General features: G+C 44.5%; 1 protein-coding gene across 3 annotated transcripts; it reads left to right on the plus strand.

Annotated features, from left to right (window-relative positions):
• Window positions 1–414: 414 nt before the first annotated feature.
• TBATA (thymus, brain and testes associated) lies at window positions 415–20,308 on the plus strand. Of its 3 annotated transcripts, none has more exons than XM_034777748.1 (10): window positions 415–465; window positions 3,854–3,910; window positions 7,239–7,486; window positions 8,159–8,329; window positions 10,373–10,464; window positions 11,827–11,991; window positions 14,643–14,793; window positions 15,918–16,083; window positions 16,615–16,664; window positions 19,153–20,308. In XM_034777748.1, exons 2-10 carry the CDS (start codon window positions 3,864–3,866, stop codon window positions 19,230–19,232), a joined length of 1,170 nt encoding a protein of 389 aa, XP_034633639.1. In that variant the 5' UTR covers window positions 415–465; window positions 3,854–3,863; the 3' UTR covers window positions 19,233–20,308. The 3 variants fall into 3 exon arrangements, with proteins under 3 accessions (XP_034633639.1, XP_034633638.1, XP_034633640.1); XM_034777747.1 differs by lacking the exon at window positions 415–465 and adding an exon at window positions 1,158–1,247; XM_034777749.1 differs by lacking the exon at window positions 415–465 and adding an exon at window positions 1,158–1,247 and having other exon boundaries at window positions 14,643–14,724.
• Window positions 20,309–20,397: the final 89 nt, after the last annotated feature.

The following is a 20,397-nucleotide window of genomic DNA, read 5'->3' on the forward strand; positions in this document are numbered from 1 at the left end:
GGTCCAATTGATATAGCGTGAGGACATGAAGGAACTTAGCTCGTTGGAACATAATACAATTTTAGGAACAGGAAAAAATATTTTGTCCTAACAAGTCTGCTACATTTTATGTAACTTTCAGCCCATATTCTTGCAGTAAAAGTCTAGATTCTAAATCCTAAATTCATGCCTCGTCTTTGCTGTGATGGCCTCCAATGACAATTTTTGCCATATGTTTAGTACTCACTGAGTGAAAATTTTCTGCTTGAGAATCCTATTTTCTCTCAATCATTAAAAAGTTAGTAAAGATAATTTACTCTTAAACACCTTGTTCAGAGTCTGGAGGGCCTCCCACTAGATCACTTCCAAATCTCTGCCTACTGGAGGCCTTTTATTTCCAGATTTCAGTGTCTTACTGTTTTTCCAATAGGCACCATGAACTTCTCTCTCAGCCAGGTATGCACATATTGGGACTGTTTGGTGAAGGTAAGTATGACTGAATACACACCTCATGCCACATTCTCTTAATGGAATATATACTTCTCTACAGTGGCAGCTGTCCAGGGTAGAATGTGCTTCATCTGTTTAAATATCTGCCTTCCTATTTATATGCAATGTGTATATGCAATAATAATTCCAGAGAAAATGCATTACACTTTGCATCCTTAGGGTTTTTAAATTAGCAGGAAAAGTTCCGGGCCTCAAGAAGTACATTTTGCCCCCATAGAATTGAAGTACTGATTACGCCACTGCTCCCAGAAGAGAAAATTAACAACAGAATGAAAAACAAATCTCATTAGGTATTCAAGTAGCCTAGTCCTTTCTCAAGATTATCTGTCTTACAGGAGGCATATGTGGTTTGGCTGTGAGTCTGTCTGTTTAGATCTATGAGTACTTAGCTTCAGAGGTACAGTGCTGGAACTTGCTTCTACCACTTTGACACACCCAAGCTGATCTTACTTGCCTCTCACATTGAAAGCTTCAAGATGTAACTATGGAGAGCAATTGAGAATAAGATTAGTAAGGTAAAGAGCAAGGGGGGTTATTTGACAGCCCCATTTGGGGTGGAGGAAGAGGGGAAATTGAACACTGGGAGAAGGGGGGGGAGGCTTGGCTGCTGTCACCAAAAGTGTAACCTAGCAACCTGAACACAATCAGGCACAAAGTAAACAGACTTTTTAACAGAAGTGAGGTAACTTTGCACGTCTCCCTCCAGACCGTGGGAGCAAAGGGGACTCATTCCCCAAGCTATGGTAGCAGTGTAAATGGTGAGTAGGTCCTTTATATATATTTAATAACAGGCACATTTCTGGCTTTTACTGCTTTTCTTTGTTCAAATATCACAGTCCCAACTTTCCCTTTGAAACAGCAGCCCTCTGAAATGTAGGAAGCTGGGGCGAGGGAGCTTCTAGCAAGTAGCCCTGATTTATGCAAATATGTACAAACAAGCTATGGTCCCGGGCCACCTGTGTGTGAAAAGAAAGGTACTCTTGCACATAAAATGGCTGGGATGGGCAGGTAGGTAGCTTCATAATTCCCAAAGTCTAAGACTTAGTGCTGCTGCTTTTATAGCCCTCATGTTTGAGTGTCCACACCCCCACATTACCTTGGTTATTACTGTTTGTGTTTTTCTTATCTCATACCTGAGCCTATGAGGTATTCAGGACTCTCAACTCCCATTGGTTTCAGAAGGAGTTGAGAGTGCTCAGCATTTTGCAAGGTCAGGCTAGTTTTGTTTCTTGGCTCTGACTATTTACATGATTAGCAGAGTCTCTGCTGGCATTATTTTATGTATTTATTTGCATTACCATTGATCTTGGTTGGGGTGTCCAGGTACAGAGCCCCATTGTGCTAGTCGCTGTACATAAATGTAGAATGAACCAGTCCCTGCTCTGAATAGCTTACAATCTATGTAAATAGATAAGATAATGGTACTTATCTTCTCCCATCATTTGTTTATCTTCATTTTACAGTGGAGGAATTGAAGCATAGAGAGAGTAAGTGTCTTGCCCCAGGTCACACAAGAGATCTGTGGAACAGTTAGGATTTGAATCTAGCTCTGCTAAATTGCAGTCTACCTTCTGGGCATACTACTGTTAGGAAGGTTTCATCTGAATTAAAATACATTTTTAGGGAGTTTTCAAAGAGCTATAGCAGTGGTTCCCAAACTTGTTCCGCCGCTTGTGCAGGGAAAGCCCCTGGCGGGCCGAGCCAGTTTGTTTACCTGCCGCGTCCACAGGTTTGGCTGATTGCGTCTCCCAGTGGCCACGGTTCGCTGCTCCAGGCCAATGGGAGCTGCTGGAATGGCGGCCAGTATGTCCCTCTGCCTGCGCTGCTTCCAGCAGCTCCCATTGGCCCTGGAGCACCGAACCGCGGCCACTGGGAGCTGCGATCGGCCGAACCTGCGGACGCGGCAGGTAAACAAACCAGCCTGGCCTGCCAGGGGTTTTCCCTGCACAAGCGGCGGAACAAGTTTGGGAACCACTGAGTTATAGAAATGAGGGGTGAAAAGATTGATTAGGTCAATTAAAGTACAAAATATACCAATCCTGTACACCTCAGCTGGGAAACCAACTATATGTATACAGCTCACAATTTTGATTCATATGGTAGATGCATCACAATAGTGAAACTGCCACAAGTCTGTTTCACAAGGGGAAGAACCAGCCCCAAGTTACTGGGGAGATGATTATTTTCAGAGGATTTATTTAAATGAACTTTAATTAAATAACTCACAGTGACTTGTTAAGGTGTCATCTGTCTGATGACTGGTGAGGGCTGGCTGGACTTCTTACGGGCCCCTGTTTACATGTGACTGCATTGCTGGGGTGCTGCTGAATATGAGGTGGGTATCATAATCTCCTCCTAGGCCTGGTCACTGAGATCCACACTACAGGTTTGCAAAATACTTCTTTAAACTTCCTTTGCTTGCTGCCCAGCTGCCTCTTCAGCACCAGGCATTCTTTAGAATTAGCGTGGGGGTGGCAAGGTGGGTGGTTTAGCCTAGGTGGGGCATGGACAAAATAGCTTTCACACAGATACTCAGGCACTGATCTTTAAAAAGATGTAGTTTCTAAGCTCCTAGCTAAAGAAATGCTCAAGCAAACACAGATAAACTGTATGTCAATGATTTCCCCAGTGGGCTCCACTTTAGTTACATTTGAACTGGTGAATTATGAAACAGAGGGTAGAGGGAAATGATAGCACCTAAAGCTTCTTCCTGTGGTTTGTTCTGCTTTTTGTTAGGTTTGTTTCAAACACTCCACCCGTGCTATGTCCATGGGTACTGAGCAATGACTCCCACTAATCCATGCTAAGCACCAACCCACACCCAGAGCCTGTTGTGTGATTTAGGGATTCATTGTGCAGTCACAAGGTGACCAGTGTCATGTGGGTGTTTTTCACAGCCCATTGCTTCCTGAGGGAACCCATTAAAGCCCTGAGGGAGTACGTCTTTGTTTCTATTTGTAAATGCTACTTCAGGAAGCACCTGCCAAAACAGCGTGGTTTAATAATATTCCCCCCTTATAGAATGTTTTATAAACATTCACTAATCCTCACAACACCCCTGTGAGGTAGATATTGTTAGCCCCATTTTACAGGTGAGGAAACGGACACAAAGAGAGGTCAATGGTTTGAGTGTTGTGAGAGCTCAACACCTCTCAAACCATGGTATAAGTGAGTTTAGGACCTGAATGTACCTTAAATTATAGCAATTGTGTGAAGAAAGTTTCTGTCTCCCCACACAATAGATGGAGAGTTTCTCCATAGGTGTATATAGTACATGTACATAGAATCCATGTGTCTGAATTCCAACCTGAACTGTGCAGCTACGGATGCTGGAATAATCACCAACTTTTCTGTATTGTCATAGAATCACTAAAATGGCAACAGAGATAAAGAACTTGGAACCTGTTCTTCAGCAGCTGGAGTAAGTACCCAAGTGCCATTCCCTACATTTGGAAGAAACACCTAAGCAGCAATGCCATGAGTGAGCAGGTGGGAAAGCAGCAACTTGTACCCCTGCAAACAGTAACTGAGCTGATGGGGCTTCTGACTAAAAATGGTCATATGGGGTGGTGATAGGTGTTTCATTGCTGACAGAGGGAAGCCTGCTGGGCCCATCTCCATCAGGCAGACAAAAGAAACATTCTGCTTGGAGTTTGAGTGTTAGCTTTCTAGCTAATAAACCTGCACACACCAGGTTTCCTGTGCAGTGACATAAGCAGAGTTCAAGTTACATTGTGCGGTAACAACACTGAGTGACATACCATTAAAAAGTCTGGTTTTGGTTTTCATTTTGAAACCATGGGTGAATAACTACAGAGGCAGCATCCATTCCCAGAACTAAACCTGGGTGAATTGTTCATAACAAATAATTCACAATGAATTTCACCATGTTTCCTGTTCCCACTTTGTTTGCAAAAAGAGAACATTTTTCTGAACTATATTTGCGGTATGAAATTATTCACTAATTTCTGCTGATAATCCTTGGTCTGTGGCTTGTTTATGAGCAGTTTGTTGGGGATGTTCAGTGCTTTCAGAGTGAGCTGTTTTATTTGGATGTCCAGGGCTAGATTCTCTATATTTGAGCTGGCCCTTTTACACTGTCCTTGAGACAAAGGAGGCATAACAGGATTACTGAGGATTCCCCTTTTGTAGGTGAATTCCAGGCTGGTATAGAAGCCGAATAGCCAGTTGTATGCCACCTCTTCATGCCCTGCTCTAAAGATAGGGGGCACGTCAGGGAGAAAAGGCATGTTGGGGTAATTCTCAGACAGCAGAACAGCCATCTAAGGGGCTATTATAGCTGGGGAAGGTTACAACAACCTTAGGCTGTTCTTATACTTACAGGAGGGGATGAACTGTCCCCTGGCTGCCCCCAGCCTCAGTAGGGTGCAAAGGTGGCTCTAAACCAGGGGTGGGCAAACTTTTAGGGCTGAGGGCCACATCTGGGTGGGGAAATTGTATGCAGGGCTGGGGCAGGTGGTTGGGGTTGGGGTGTGGGAGGGAGTGCAGAATGTGGGAGGGGATGCGGTGTGGAGGAAGGGGCTCAGGGCAAGGGATTGGGGCAGAGGAGGGGTGCTGGGTCTATGAGGGGCCTCAGGGAAGGGGGTTAGGGTGAAGGAAGAGTGCAGAATGCAGGGGGGGCTCAGGGCAGGGGTGCAGGAGGGATGTGGACTGTGGGAGGGGGTGCATAGGGGTGCAGGGTGCAGCAGGGAGCTCAGGGCAGGGGGTTAGGTGCGCAGGGGTGTGGGGCCTATGAGGGGGCTTAGGGCATGGAGTTGGGGTGCAGGAGGGTGCGAGGTGCAGGCAGAGGGCTTAGGGCAGAGGGTGGGGGGCAGCATGCAGGCAGGGTTCGGGCTCCGGCCCGGCACCGCTTACCTAAAGCGGCTCCAGGGTGGCAGCGGCGCACACCAGGGCCAGGGCAGGCTCCCTGCATTCCTGCCCTGTCCTCGGCCCCGCGCTGCTCCAGGAAGCGCTGCGGCCCCTGGGGGAGGGGGGTAGGAGGGTTCCTCATGCGCTGCCCTTGCCGCGCCTCCAGGTACCGCCCCCGAAGCTCCCACTGGCCGCAGTTCCCCGCTCCCAGCCAATGGGAGCTGCGGGGGGGCAGTGCCTGGAGGCGAGGACAATGCACGGAGGCCTCTCCCCCCCACCCCGGGGACCGCAGGGAGTGGTGCCGGCCGCTTCTGAGAGCGGCACGGGGCCCACGGTGCCAGAGTGGGCAATCCTGCGGGCTGGATCCAAAGCCCTGAGGGGTCACATCCGGCTGCTGGCTGTAGTTTGCCCATCCCTGCTCTAAACCACCTTTTTCCCAACACCCCAAGTCTTGCCCATAGTACACAGAGTATGTTTCCGTTCCCTGATTGGATGAGCACAATGCTTAGAATCAGGTTTCTGGTGCTAATACTTATGGTAATGAATTCAAATTCACTTTCTACAAGAGTTGCCTGAAAACATGCCATTTCTACAAACATGGCTGTCAATCAACTTGTATTCATATGTAAAGCAAACACAGAAGGGCTCAATGAATATTCAGGCAAAATTCAGCATTCACTCAGCTCTACTCAGCAGTTAATAGCCCCTGTTTGAAATACTGCCTGGGCCTGCAAATCACTTCCAAAGAAACCTTCCCTGCTCATCATTCTTCTGCTGCAACAGAGAGCATTTTGAAAACTTTGTTCCTGCCAAAGCATAGAGCACTCTGACACTCAGTGGGCTGCCATCGGGAAGTATGTGGGGAGTCCTAAAATGGTCTTTTTTTGTAGCACTTCAAAAGGATCAGAGCTGAGTTAAGATGATCATGGGGAAAAATCAGAACCCACATATTCCTGGGTCTCCTCTGCTTCTGATCTAGGAAACAGAACACTGAGCCAGACACTCCAGTAAAATAAGATGATGTTTTTTTCTAGCTAAGAAATGCAGTGAAGCATGAGCATGATGCTGCAAATGGCTCCTGCTCCTCATATTAGCGTTGATGCTGATAATGCTGGGAGTCATCTGATGAAACGCCAGCTAACGATCCTCTGAGTGGAGGAGTTTTTGTCAGTCTTGAGAATGTGATCTCAGTGCTTTGGTAAAGTTGAACTTCTAACCTGGCTTGTCTCAGCAGATGACAGATTAGGAAGCCATGACTCTGAGTCACCCATCAAAGCTGCCAGCTGGGGAAGTTCTCAGTTGTTTTCATGGGGGTTTCCTCAGAAGGCTCCTTTTTCTGCATGTCAGCAGAAACCCAGGAGTCTGTGTGGGCTTGTTTCTCAGCTTCCATACTCAGGTGAGCTCTTGCTGGCCTGCAGGTAACAACAAAGTGTTCCCATAAATACAGAACGGACCCTGTTCAACACACAGCAAACTTTCCTATCAGCTTCTCTTCACTCAGGTATTTCATTCAAGCTGTTTTTCCTCAGTAAATTTGTCTAGAGCATTAAGAGCATTTCAGGTGGGTACAAAATTCAGATCCAAGATTTCCCTTTCTGTAAATGAAACATTCTAACAAAGTCTGCTCCAATGTCAATATGGGAGAGGATTCCCGCAGTTTGCTGCAATCCCTTGGGATGTGGAGGAAAAGAATAGGTGATGGTGGATCTCTCTGCCTGGTCACAATGGACTTGGGGTGAAATCCCTGAGAGGAAGATAACCTGCACTTGGAATGGACTCTTATTCTGCCTTTCATGAACCGGACTTGTACCTAAGATATAGACATTTTCATAAAATGTGATTGCATGCTGATAAGTGGTTTTCTTCTCTTTTTCTCCAAGAACCAAGTGCATATCTGCTAAGGAGAAGATGGAGATGCTAAGGAGCCCAGTTGCTGGCCCATTCAAAGGAAAAGACATCACAGCATTAGCAGGGAAACTCAAACACGTGGCCCTGAACACGCCACTGCGGTTTAGTATGGAGGCCATGAGACCCCAGTCAAAGAACAACTCTCGCTTTGGCAACCTCAGCCACCATTCCTTCTTCTCACGGCACAACCCCCATCCTCACCGAGTGACCCACATCCAAGGTATGGCCTTAGGATGCGGGGCAGGAAACAGGAATTGAAGGCATTAATGATGTGGCCTTTCTTTGATGAGGAGCAGAGGTCAGATGGGATGGGAGGAAACAGAAAAATCCATGTAATGCTTCAGCACAGGCCTGATTGCAGAGCACAGTGGGATATGAGAAAGTAGTAGAACTCTGACTGCATAATGTTTCTAGAGTAAGGGTTGCCCTGGTGATTCTTCTGAGCAGCAGTGATGATCTGAGACTCCTTAGGTTAATCCCATGCATGTCTTTGCTCCATCCCAGGACCTAGTTCAGAAAATCAGCTACTACATCATCTGGATAAAATAATCCCAGATGTGTATTTGCAGTTTAAGAATTTATCCCATGCTTGGCTTCCTGTTTAAAGTTGATAGAGGCGGTAGTGTAATTCATCCAAATTGTATATTCCCTGACTAAATAGAGATCTATAAACAGAGGTGCTTCAGGAATCCATTCAGTATTATTGGGGCAGGGGAGGAAAATTGATCTATGTATGCCACAGCAGAACTCATGCACCTACAGATTTATTATTCAGGCAGAATGTAACTGTAAATGCTGTGTGTGTTATGCAAGGTGAAAGACACTATTTTCTTGTGTGCTTCTTCCATTGAGTTACTCACTGATATTTGCCTCTTTTCATTTTCTTTTGTAGGCTTAAATGGCGTCCCCATCTGTATGGTTAATGACGGGTGGTCTGTGCTGACCCCTCTGTCACCTCATCCAATGATAAAAGGCCAGCTTTCTACTACCATATTGGGGGTACCAGGGGCTCAGATGCCAATTGGAGATCCACATAGTAATCTGGTCCCCAGGTTAACTGTAGGTTAGTGTGCTGCTCACACACTCAAGTGTGGTAGACTGCTTGATCGGGATGCCCTGTTAGATGGCCTTTTGTCCAATTAAGTGGAATTCCTTAATTAACAGAATTAATCATGCTGTACCTGAAATGGTTCTCAAATGACTTCACTTGTTTTGACTTGCTACAGGACTGGAGGTAGCTCAGGTTTTACTTTAACAAAAGACTCAGCCGGATTATTTTTCCTGCCCCTTTGAGCTGAAGTGGTTTTGAACCAGAGGAACATAATGCCAGGTTTCAGAGACATCATGTATTGCCACACAGCATTGGTGGAAAAACAGCTTTGCCCTGGCAGAAGTCTTCCTGTGGCATACAAAAGCACCATCAGCTTCTCATTTTTACAAGGGCCAGATAGCCCTATTTGAGAACCACTTAATCGCTTGCACGTATCCCAAGCAAGTGGAATTACCATGGCAATTAAGTGATGGATCATGCCATTAAATATCATCATCAGGTTTAAATTGGTTCCCTGCAAACAACCTAATTAACAGTATCTCAAATAAATGGAGTGAGTAATTATTTCCTAATCCTAAAGCCTCTTAGGTTAGAGCAGTGGTTCTCAACCAGGGGTACGCATAGCACTGGGAGTACTCAGAGATCTTCCTCATCTAGATATTTGCCTAGTTTAGGCAACATAAAAAGCACTAGCAAAGTCAGTACAAACTAAAATTTCATACCGACAGTGACTTGTTTATATTGCCCTATGTTCTATACACTGAAATGTAAGTACAATATTTATATTCCAATTGATTTATTTTATAATTATATCGTAAAAATGAGAAAGTCAGCAATTTTTCAGTAATGGTGTGCTGTGATACTTTTGTATTTTTATGTCTGATTTTCTAAGCAAGTAGTTTTTAAGTGAGGTGAAACTTGGTGGTACACAAGACAAATCAGACTCCTGAAAGGGGTACAGTAGGCTGGAAAGGTTGAGAGCCACTGGGTTAGAGGTGCCTGCTTATCCTTTCCCATCTTTCAGAGATATCACTGTCAGCAGAGTGCCCCTTTGTTCTAGACTCCTCCCCATTCTCCAGCAGCTTTATTTCTGGCAATATGAAGCCATGGGTTCTCCCTTCACCTGGAAGGCATCAGACCTCAGACACGCACAATGCTTTGGTGTTGCACCAACCGCCTGATACAACAGAATCCAAGGAGGGGGCAGTGTGTCTGATTCTGAACTGCCCATCTTGAGCAATAGGCTGTGGAGCACAGGGCTCTCACCATGATTTTAGTGGTCTCGTTTTTAGCCTTCTGTACCCCCGCAGCCCTGATCCTCCCTGCAGAGCCCAGAGCCCAAACAGGAGGTTTTAACAGTGGAAAAGATCAGAGATTTGAGAGATTCTCCCCTCTTCCTTCCCCTCCTCATCCTCTCATCCAGCTCTGCAACAACCCTCCCTCCTGTATGAGCCTCTATCTCCTTCCTGTATTATACTATGACGTTTGCACGTGCATGTTTGTGTTACTTCTAGGGCTGTTCATGGTGTGAAATATGGGAACCTTCCTTTTCACTCACTCTCATACAAAGAGTATCACTGCTCAAGATACAGTACATCCCATAATACATTGTAATGTATCCAGTGGTTGTAGCTACCATTTATTTGCATCTATTTCCATCCAAGCTCTGCAGGGGGACTGTTGGCCTCAGGATGAGACCATGCAAATTCCTTTCCACAGTGAAAATAGGAAGTCATGAATGCCTAGGGGGAGGAATTCAAGGTGTGGTCTATGTTCAGACATATGCAGGGTTTATAAGCAGGGCTGCCAAGAGTGGGTTCGGGCCCCGGTGAAAAAAATTTTTCGGGCCCCCCAGCAAGAGCAGACCGGCTAAACAGGGCCGACGAGAGGGGGAGGAAGCCGGGGAAGCTGGGCCCCAGGCCCCCTTCCGGACCGCTGGGCCCTGGTAATTTGTACTGGCTTCCCCCCACTCCAGTCAGCCTTGTTTATAAGTGCTGTAGGAACTAAGTGGTGCTACTGTACTGAGCTTTCTCACATGTCTCCTATCTCTCACAGGCTCGTTGTCAGATGCATGGAGAGAAGAACTGAGGGAACTCGCTGCCAGAGTTAGTGCTTCCTCCTCCACTGAAATAGAGCACAAGGAAGTGGTGGGTTTTTCATACTGCGAGCATGACACTTAGGGCTGCTTTGCTATTGAGTGTCATCTAACCAACACCTGGAATGACATAAAGAAATGGAAGGGAGGGAGCAGAAAAAGAGAGTTTTTCATGAGGCTGCTGTATCACTACTGTAGGTCATGTGGCCCATGTCTGTTGGTGACAGCATCAAGACTTGAAGGGTCATGTGGAAATCTATTTTGTAAAGATAGGTAATTTAAAACTACTTATTCCTAATCTAAACAAGGCAAAATGTGCAATGGAATGTGACCCATGCCCAGATCTGGAGATCCCCAAATTTTGAAGGTTGACCAAAATCTGAACCCAGATCCAAATTTTGCAGATGATTTCTTTGCTTTTATAATGTGCTGGATCATGACTTCTGGATCTCTACTATCCCATTCTCTGTGTTGTTTAATATCTGGAGCCAAAATTTGTAGTTTGAGTCTTTAACAACTACACAGAAGGGACCACACCGAAAGGAGAAGTGGGTCAACACTAGTTTTTCACCTCTTGACACATAGGCTCAAATCTACTTTAGGGTACAGATGAAATTGGTTTCAAACTCTTGTAAAAGCACATCACAAAACAATTGCACAACGGCACAACTGTTAATCTCCAGTGGAGGGAGGATCAGGACCTACAGGATGTTGCAGGTCAAGATTATGGAGCCATGAAAGATCATGGCTGGACACAGCAGAGGTGTTTTAGGTCAGGATCAAAGGACACTGGCAGTGCTGGGGGAGTGGGGGGGAGGGCAAAGCTAGAATACCAATGCATATTACAGATCAGGATTGAGGTGCATATGTAGCACTGTGTACAGGAAGTTTACACAACCTCTGCATGCACTGTATCAGCTCCAGTGAGTGCTATCAGTCACTCACTTTCAAGAGCACCAGATTCGGCACCCTGGTTTAGCATTCTTTAATACTAGGACCAGATAATGTCAGTGTTAACTTATAAATGATTATAGCTGCGTAAGGATAGCTATGGGTTTAGATGCAGTGTTTGGGTTTTGACCATTCAGTTGTCTGTCTCTTCTGACAGCAGTAGGTGGTGCACAAGTTTCAATTTTAAATAAAACATTGTTTGCAAAATCAGTGCACAGTTCACAGCTGGAGAGAAACACAGCTCCCAGGTGAACTTTTAGTACCACACAGTAGCTTCACTTTAACAGCAGCGGGTGCATTCATATTTTTTTGCAACAGCCAAGCACCTCTTTAATGAAGATTTCCCCTTTTGTCACAGCCTTTTTACACTCAGTCTTGTATTAAACATTTTATCTCCTGTGCAACCCCTGTCCCACTCTCAGCCGTCTAATCAGAAAGCATGCGTGCATTTGCATTTTAACAGGCGGAAGAGCCCCGGAGAGCAACACAGTACTCAGCAGAAACTGGGCGCCTCATCCCACCTTCTTCTCGGGCAACAGCCCACCATACATCCCAACAGTTGTGCCGGAATAATGCGAAGAACAAAGGCAAAGATGCTGCCCTGTCTTTCCAGGACCAAGAGCTGGTAGTAAGTAGAACATAATGAGAAAGAGTAGCTACACCTGGTACTTCCTGCTGCTCACTTCCTCTGTGTGACTGTTTTTCCTTTAGGACTGTCGCAGTGTAGGTACACTCCATCCCGTGTGCCAGGTCAGGTATGGAAAAAAACTGTATAGCACCCCATTAGGTCCTGTGTTCATGACTCTGACTATAAAACATGGTACTACAGCCTAGTGGCTGGAGTCAGTAAAGCAGGGCAGCTTGGCCTAATGGCCAGAATCAATAAAGTAACCCACCTCAGTGGGACTGCATGGCCGATTGGCCCGTTGGGGGAGTGGGGCGCCACTTTGGGGTGTGTGATACCTCTCCAGCGTATCATCAAGGATCTACAAACTATCTTGAAGGACGATCCCTCACTCTCCCAGATCTTGGGAGAGGCCAGTCCTCTCTTACAGATTTGCTTCAGGTTGCCCCAACCTGAAGCAAATACTCACCAGCAACCACCCACCACACAACAAAAACACTACCCCAGGAACCTATCCTTGCAACAAAGCCCGTTGCCAACTCTGTCCACATATCTATTCAAGGACACCATCATAAGACCTAATCACATCAGCCACACCATCCGGGGTTCATTCACCTGCACATTTACCAATGTGATATATGCCAGCAATGTCCCCTGCCATGTAAATTGGCTAAAGTGGACAGTCTCTATGCAAAAGAGTAAATGGACACAAATCAGACGTCAAGAATTATAACATTCAAAAACCAATCGGAGAACACTTCAACCTCCTGGACACTCAATTACAGACCTAAAAGTCGCAATTCTTCAACAACAAAAACTTCAAAAACAGACTCTAACGAGAAACTGCAGAACTGGAATTAATCTGCAAACTGGACACCATTAAATTAGGCTTGCAGAAAGACTAGGAGTGGATGGGTCATTATACAAACTAAAAACTATTTCTCCATGCTAATTTTCCCCCTCCTGTTACTCACATCTTCTTGTCAACTGTTTGAAATGGGCCACCCTGATTATCACTACAAAATTTTTTTCTCCTGCTGATAATAGCCCACCTTAACTGATTAGTTAGAGTTGGTATGGCAACTCACATTTTTTCATGTTCTGTGTGTGTGTGTGTGTGTATATATATATATATATATATATATAATCTTCCTACTGTATTTTCCACTGCATGCATCTGATGAAGTGGGTTTTAGCCCACAAAAGCTTATGCCCAAATAAATTTGATAGTCTCTAAGGTGCCACAAGTACTCCTCGTTCCTTTTACTGTTAAAACTATGTGCCTTATTTCTAACTTGAATTGGTCTGGCTTCAACTTCTAGCCCTTGATTCTTGTTCTGCCTTTCTCTGTTATATTAAAATACCACTTAGTCCCTGGTGTTTTCTCCCCATGAAGGTACTTGTACATTGTAATCAAGTCATTGCTCAATAGTCTTTTAGATAAACTAAACAGATTGAGCTCTTAGAGATATTTTCCCTAACGTTCAAATAATTTTGTGGGTCTTTTCTGCACCCGCTTGAATTTTTCAACATCTTTTTAAAAATGTGGCCACCATAACTGGATGCAGTATTCTAATATCAGTCTTACCAATGTCATATGCAGAGGTAAAAATCACTTCCCTAGTCCTACTCACTATTCCCCTGTTTATACATCCAAAGACCATATTAGCCATTCTTTTGTTCCTAGATGTATGACTTCATCTTTGGCTGAAAAAAATTGATATTTACTTCGAGATCATTAATAAAAATGTTGACTGATGACGGGCTGTAGTGGGCAGGGAATAGAGGACTGACATGTAAACAATGGGAAGGGAATAAATACTGCTCTTGTAGGAGTCATTTCCTTCCTCCCTCCCTCCCGGATACAAGTTTATTAACTAGAAGTCGGTTTGTTTCCCACATCTTGGATTTGATATTGTTTTGTTTTTAAAGGGTGAAGTGACAGTAGACAGCACCAGGTTAATTCAGCTGCCTTCAGAAAGGCAGCTGAAAGGGGTACTAAGAAGAGATATTCATGAGAATCTGCAGCAGTGCCCAAGAAACATTTTGAAATTCATCTCCTCTGTAGGCTGGGAGGAGAATGAGAAGTTCCAGTTTAGCATGTATAGCAAGTGTGACTCGGCCTGCCCCTGATTTGCTAACTATAGGCACAATAGATAGAGGGAAACAAGAGATGGTGAAAAAACACAACACAGAACATGGAGACATCAGTTCACTCCCAACTGATAGTGTACTCTTATGTGGTGCGTTTGAGTTCCTGTATACAGGGACACTGGTCAGGAAGGGGTGAGATGCAGTGCAACAGAAGATCCAATGTCCTAACAAGTTTAATCCAATTTAAACACTGACTCAGTGATCAGGGCCTTACCCTAGTCTCTGTTGGGGTGGAGAGGGAGATATCTACCCTTGCACAGTAGGCTTTGATAGATCATCCTCTACTTCTATTATATTTTCAAATGTGTAGGTTAGACCCTGGGCAGGGAACAGTAACTCATAAAACTGAAAGACAAAGTCCATACCTGTACGGTGTCTAGATAAGCAAGGTGCCTGTGTATTCATACCCTAATGACCTCCTGTTTGTCTGTTCCAGGTACAATCGGTGTCACTCTGACCTGATCATGCTGTCACTTTCTACTTTGCTCTTCTGCCAACAGATTTTGGAGCTGCTGTGTCAGATCCTGCAGACAGATTCTTTGTCGGCTATTCAGCAATGGCTGCTCACAGCTGGTCAGAGGGGTGAGGAGAACCTGGAACCTCAACTTGGTGCCTGGACAAGAGGAATAGACACCCACTTCTATTCTCAGAGTTTGGCACCCTGATTATCTCTATTTCAGCAACCACAAGTTTATTCCCAATACACACTTTACAGCCTTTCAGATCAACCTGAGTTTGTGGAGTACACATTTTTCTATGAGGGAAAAGTTGCTTCTGGAGGAAAGATTCCTTCGTATAGGATCTGTTAATTCTTCACCAGTTACTGCAAACCAGGTCATTAGAAAACCCTAAGGATATGAATTTTGCTTGGTGTTCAAGGACTCAGAGGCTCCGGTGATGGGATTGGTATAGAATCTGGACAGATGGATGGCGTACATGGCTTTCTAAAAATTGTCTCTCTCTAGTCTCAGTTTTTTCTTCATTCTATCTTTCCTGCCAGTGATTATCTTTTGGGTGTCACTGACTGTTATTAAATATGGCCCAGCATTAGAGTAAAGGACTGTTTCTATGTAAAAGCTGTAGGCCAAAATTTTCAAAGTAAGGCTTCTAAATCAATGACCTGATTTCCACACGTGCTGAGGACCATTGACCTCAATGGGGGCTTCAGGTGCTTAGTACCAGTGAAAGTCAAATCACTTATTTATCTGCTTAAATATGACTTTAGAGGCCTAGCTTCAGGCTTTTATGTTTGGATGTTTTGCTTCTGTGTTACAGGCTGCAGCTGAAGGTGCTGCTGCTGCTGAATTCAGGCTTCACTATTGAGTTCCAATATAAAAATGCAGCTGTAGGAAGATAAAAATTGTTGGTCAGATTGTATTTATTGTATTCGTTTTAAGGGTATTTGCTCTGGGTGTGTTCCAGTTGAGTTGGGGAAATCCCTATTTCCACAAAAAGGGAATAGTGGGAGCTAGAGTGGCTCTTCTATCTTAGGTAGCACTGTAGTTCGTTTCTCCATGGACCTGTATTGCAGCAAGAGACCATTACACATACCACTCGCCCAAGAACAGGATATCACTGGAGTCTTGCTGTACTTCTGATTGATCAACTTCTCTCTGCTCTGCTTGAGTACATGCAGAAAGTGACAGAATCCAGGGCATAGGGAAATCATTTTACGACATTCACATGTTTCCAGATTGGAATCTCTCTCTCTCTCTCTCTCGTAACAGGTGAGATATTGTTTCTTCTGCTGCCTACTTGTCTTCCTCTCATTACAGAAAAGGATCTTGTTATGAAGATGTTGCAGACTGCAACTGCCAACCTACAACTGGAGCCCCAATCCTTGAGCACAAGCATGGACAAGAGGCTTCAGTCCCAGATGTCCCAGACTGCAGTGGGCCTGTCCTCCAGAGGGCAACACTTGGGAAGGAATCATCCAGCCAGGTTCTTTCACAAAAACTATTAAATTGGATGTTCACAGTGTGACAGAACTGAAACATTTCACTTACTGAGGGCTGGAGACATGTTGGATACATTAGTTTGCATATACAGCAGCAAGAAGAGAGAGAGATTCATCAAACAAGCAATAAAACTGATTTTGTCCACCTACTTAGCTCCCCTCTCCCCATTTCAACTGGTTTAACTGAGGGCCTGATCCAAAGCCCATTTAAGTCAATGGCATGGCTTGCAGACGTTGTTCAATGGGAGCCCATTGTTTCAGTAGCACATGGGTCAGAGATTAAGGTGAACTGGTAAAATTGTGCAGAGGCTTGGATTTCAGTACCTGTATGTGGACTTCCAGTCAATAGCATGAGCAGAGTAACTAGAAAATAAAAATACACATAAACACAGGAAGTGAATGGCAAAGTGGCAGACTAATGCAACCTTTCATTTTCATGACTACCAGGTTTATTCAACATTTAGAATTTTAGATTTAGAAAAATACTTAGTTTTCTCTGCATTTCTTTATAACAGATTGTCTCAGAGTCAGAAGCAAGAACCCATTCCAGCGGAAGATAAGCCAGGTAAAAATATTATATTAAATAAATACTTTGTATTTATTACATACTCCCTTTGAATCCAAGGGTCTTAAGACATTTTATAAACATTAATTAATTAAGCAGCAATAGACCTTTGAGGTAGGGAAGTATTTTACCCATTTTATGGGTGATGCCTTAGAGGAGTTAAGTGATTTCCCAAGAGTCACACAGTGAGCTACTGGCAGAGCTAAGAATAGAAACAAAGAGGTCCTGGCCCCGAGGCCAATGCTCTAACCACTTGATCAGACTTTCTGAACATTCACACCTTACTATGAGAGTAAGAATATACTACAGATAGACAAATAAATGACAGCAAATTCCTTGCAGGCCATATTTTGGTAACACAGAGCAGGAGTTCAGATAGCCTTTTTGTGGTTGCCTCTGAGTGAACAGTAATGCATGCACTGTGAAAGAATCATAGAATATTAGGGTTGGAAGGGACCTCAGGAGGTCATCTAGTCCAACCCCTGCTCAAAGCAGGACCAATCTCCAACTAAATCATCCCAGCCAGGGCTTTGTCAAGCCTGACCTTAAAAACCTCTAAGGAAGGAGATTCCACCACCTCCCTAGGTAACCCATTCCAGTGCTTCACCACCCTCCTAGTGAGAAAGTTTTTCCTAATATCCAACCTAAACCTCCCCCATTGCAACTTGAGACCATTACTCCTTGTTCTGTCATCTGGTACCACTGAGAACAATCTATATCCATCCTCTTTGGAACCCCCTTTCAGGTAGTTGAAAGCAGCTATCAAATCCCCCCTCATTCTTCTCTTCTGCAGACTAAACAATCCCAGTTGCCTCAGCCTCTCCTCATAAATCATGTGCTCCAGCCCCCTAATCATTTTTGTTGCCCTCCTCTGGACTCTTTCCAATTTTTCCACATCCTTCTTGTAGTGTGGGGCCCAAAACTGATAGTACTCCAGATGAGGCCTCACCAATGTCAAATAGAGGGGAATGATCACGTCCCTTGATCTGCTGGCAATGCCCCTACTTATACAGCCCAAAATGCCATTAGCACACTGTCGACTCATAACCAGTTTCTTGTCCACTGTAGCCCCTAGATCCTTTTCTGCAGAACTGCTGCCTAGCCATTTGGTCCCTAGTCTGTAGCAGTGCATGGGATTCTTCCATCCTAAGTGCAGGACTCTGCACTGGTCCTTGTTGAACCTCATCAGATTTCTTTTGGCCCAATCTTCTAATTTGCCTAGGTCCCTCTGTATCCTATCCCTACCCTCCAGCATATCTACCACTCCTCCCAGTTTAATATCATCTGCAAACTTGTTGAGGGTGCAGTCCACACCATCTTCCAGATCATTAATGAAAGTTTTCAGTCTGGCTGGGATTTGGGCATGGGATCAGGATAGAATTTCATCCTTAGCAGAATTTTCACAGAAAAACTAAGTGAATAAAAAGATTTTGCCCAATCATAAATCCCTGCCAGTAGAAATAAGTAAACTAGATTTTTAAAGAGTAATATATGTTGCGACTTGCCATTCTCCTGAGCTCCAGTTTTCAAAAAACAAAATACTGTATTCAAATCCAAATAAGCAAACCTGGCACTTCCTCCACAGTTCAGTTGTTCCAAGTCTTGGCGTTTATCGAAATGAACTCTGCTATGAGCAATTTTTGTCTGTCTTTTCTAGCTAAATAAAGTGTATTGTTATAACCACCCAAAACAGTGGGAAACATTTTCAAAAACTCTTGAGACTTACAAGCCTATATCCCATTTTCAAAAGTGATTTAGGCACTTAGACACAGACTACATCTCTTAGATCCAGATTTTTATAGGTATTTAGATGCTTTAAGATGCAAATAAGCACCCCGTTGGAATTTTAAAAGTTACTAAGTACCTAACTCCCATTGATTTCAATTGGAGATAGGTGTGTAGGGGCTTTTGAAAATCCTACTAGGTGCCTATCTACTTTTGTAGGTGCCTAAAATCTTTAAAAATCTGGCCTTTGGGCTCTGAAAATGTTATCCATATGGGTGAGGAGTTAGCTACTCTGTGTGATTATAACTGGTGTTGACCCACATCGACATAGGCGCCGACTCCATGGGTGCTCTGGGGCTGGAACACCCATGGGGAAAAATTAGTGGGTGGTTAGCACCCACAGGCAGCCAAGCTCCTCTCACCCCCCGCCCCACCTCCTCCTCCTCCCAGTGTGCTGCGTTCCCACTCCTCCACCACCTACCTCCCAGTGCTTCCCACCCAGCCACCACCAAACAGCTGTTTGGCAGTGTTAACAAGCTCCTGGAGGGAGAGGAGCGGGAATGTGGCACACTCAGGGGAGGAGGTGCGGAAGAGGCGGGTCCAGGGCGTGGATTTGGGGAAGGGGTTGGAATGGGGGCGGGGAAGGACATGACAGGGGCAGGGCCTCATGGAAGGGGTGGAGGGGTAGTCGAGCACCCACAGGAAAGAGGGGAAGTCGGCGCCTATGTACATTGACCCATCCCAAATTATTTTTCATTTTCAGTGCATATGGGTACTGCAGAAGTTCTCCAGTTCAATTTATCCCAGGATGGAAAGCAGAACCAGCCAGATCCACCCAATTAACATGGAATCTTCTCTCATTCCTGATGGAAGAACCTCAAGCACATTTCCTGCTATAGCTGCAGTGTTTTACTCTCATTACTCACCTAGTGAAAAAGTGTTCTGTAGAGTACATGAAAAGGCATGCAATATCCAGTATCACCTAATCTCTCTCTTCACTTTGACATCGTATGTTGAGAAATTTAAACAGAATTTGTTTAATGACTGTGCCATAGACATTAAGTCATACTGTAAAATGGGTCTCTGTGAAATTCTGAACATCCCCATAGCTGTAGATGCTTAAAGTACTGCTTCTGCGATGATCTGGCTGGGTATTCGGTTCAATATGCAGAATCACAAAGAGAATGTGGCTGTTTTTTTTTCAGTGATCTCAGATGCAGGAGGTGCATGGCCCATGGGCTGGGTTGACTCGCTGATTGAAAGATTGGCCATTAAACATTTCAGTCCTTCCTCTTAGATCTTATGGGTAGCGTTGAGCAATTGCTCACCATTCCAAAGGACTCAAATCAGTCCTATCAGTGCTTCTTTAAAGCCACTGGAGGAGACAGAGCCATTCTGGGTGGTAGAGTCATTGATATACTAGTGATTCTCAGCTCTTTGGCTCCTTTTCACTGAACACAGCTGCTGCCTCATTACTTTCCCACTACATGCCAGGAGGTAGCAATCTGGATGAAGAAGAACTGGTTGGAATTCAATCCAAATAAGAGAGAAGTGATGTTTGTTCATAGAGGCATTTAAAGGATTGGGTGGAAACACCACCTATGGAGGGTGCATGTTTGCATTCTGGCAAAATAGCTCACAGCTGCTTGATCTTATTAGATCCATCACTGCTGCTCTTGATTTCTCAGGTAGCAGTGGTGGCCTGCAATTCCTTTTGTCATATATGGCTGTATGATTTTTCTTCTAATGTGGACCTTAGAATAATCTTCCATGTCTTTGTCTCCACCAGGCTTGGTTACTGAAATGTGCAGATTTCTTTGGTAAAGACATCATTGCATATCAATTACTTGTATAAAGAATGTATGACTCCTAATATTTGCCTGTGGTCCCTTTAGGAATAAACTATCTGCTTGTGTAGCCAGCTGATCTCCGTGACTCCTGCCACTCTGTGATCAGTTTAAAGCATGTGGAAGAAGCAGAGCAGAGTACAGCACTGCAGACTGACTGC

This window comes from Trachemys scripta, chromosome 7, assembly GCF_013100865.1.
Source record: "Trachemys scripta elegans isolate TJP31775 chromosome 7, CAS_Tse_1.0, whole genome shotgun sequence".
In the NCBI taxonomy this organism is placed as follows: domain Eukaryota; kingdom Metazoa; phylum Chordata; order Testudines; family Emydidae; genus Trachemys; species Trachemys scripta.

Coding starts and splice junctions, on each gene's coding strand:
- TBATA (XM_034777748.1), top strand. CDS start 3,864: ATGGCAACAGAGATAAAGAACTTGGAACCTGTTCTTCAGCAGCTGGA. Junction 3,911..7,238: donor CCTGTTCTTCAGCAGCTGGA/GTAAGTACCCAA, acceptor TTTTTCTCCAAG/AACCAAGTGCATATCTGCTA. Junction 7,487..8,158: donor CCGAGTGACCCACATCCAAG/GTATGGCCTTAG, acceptor TTTCTTTTGTAG/GCTTAAATGGCGTCCCCATC.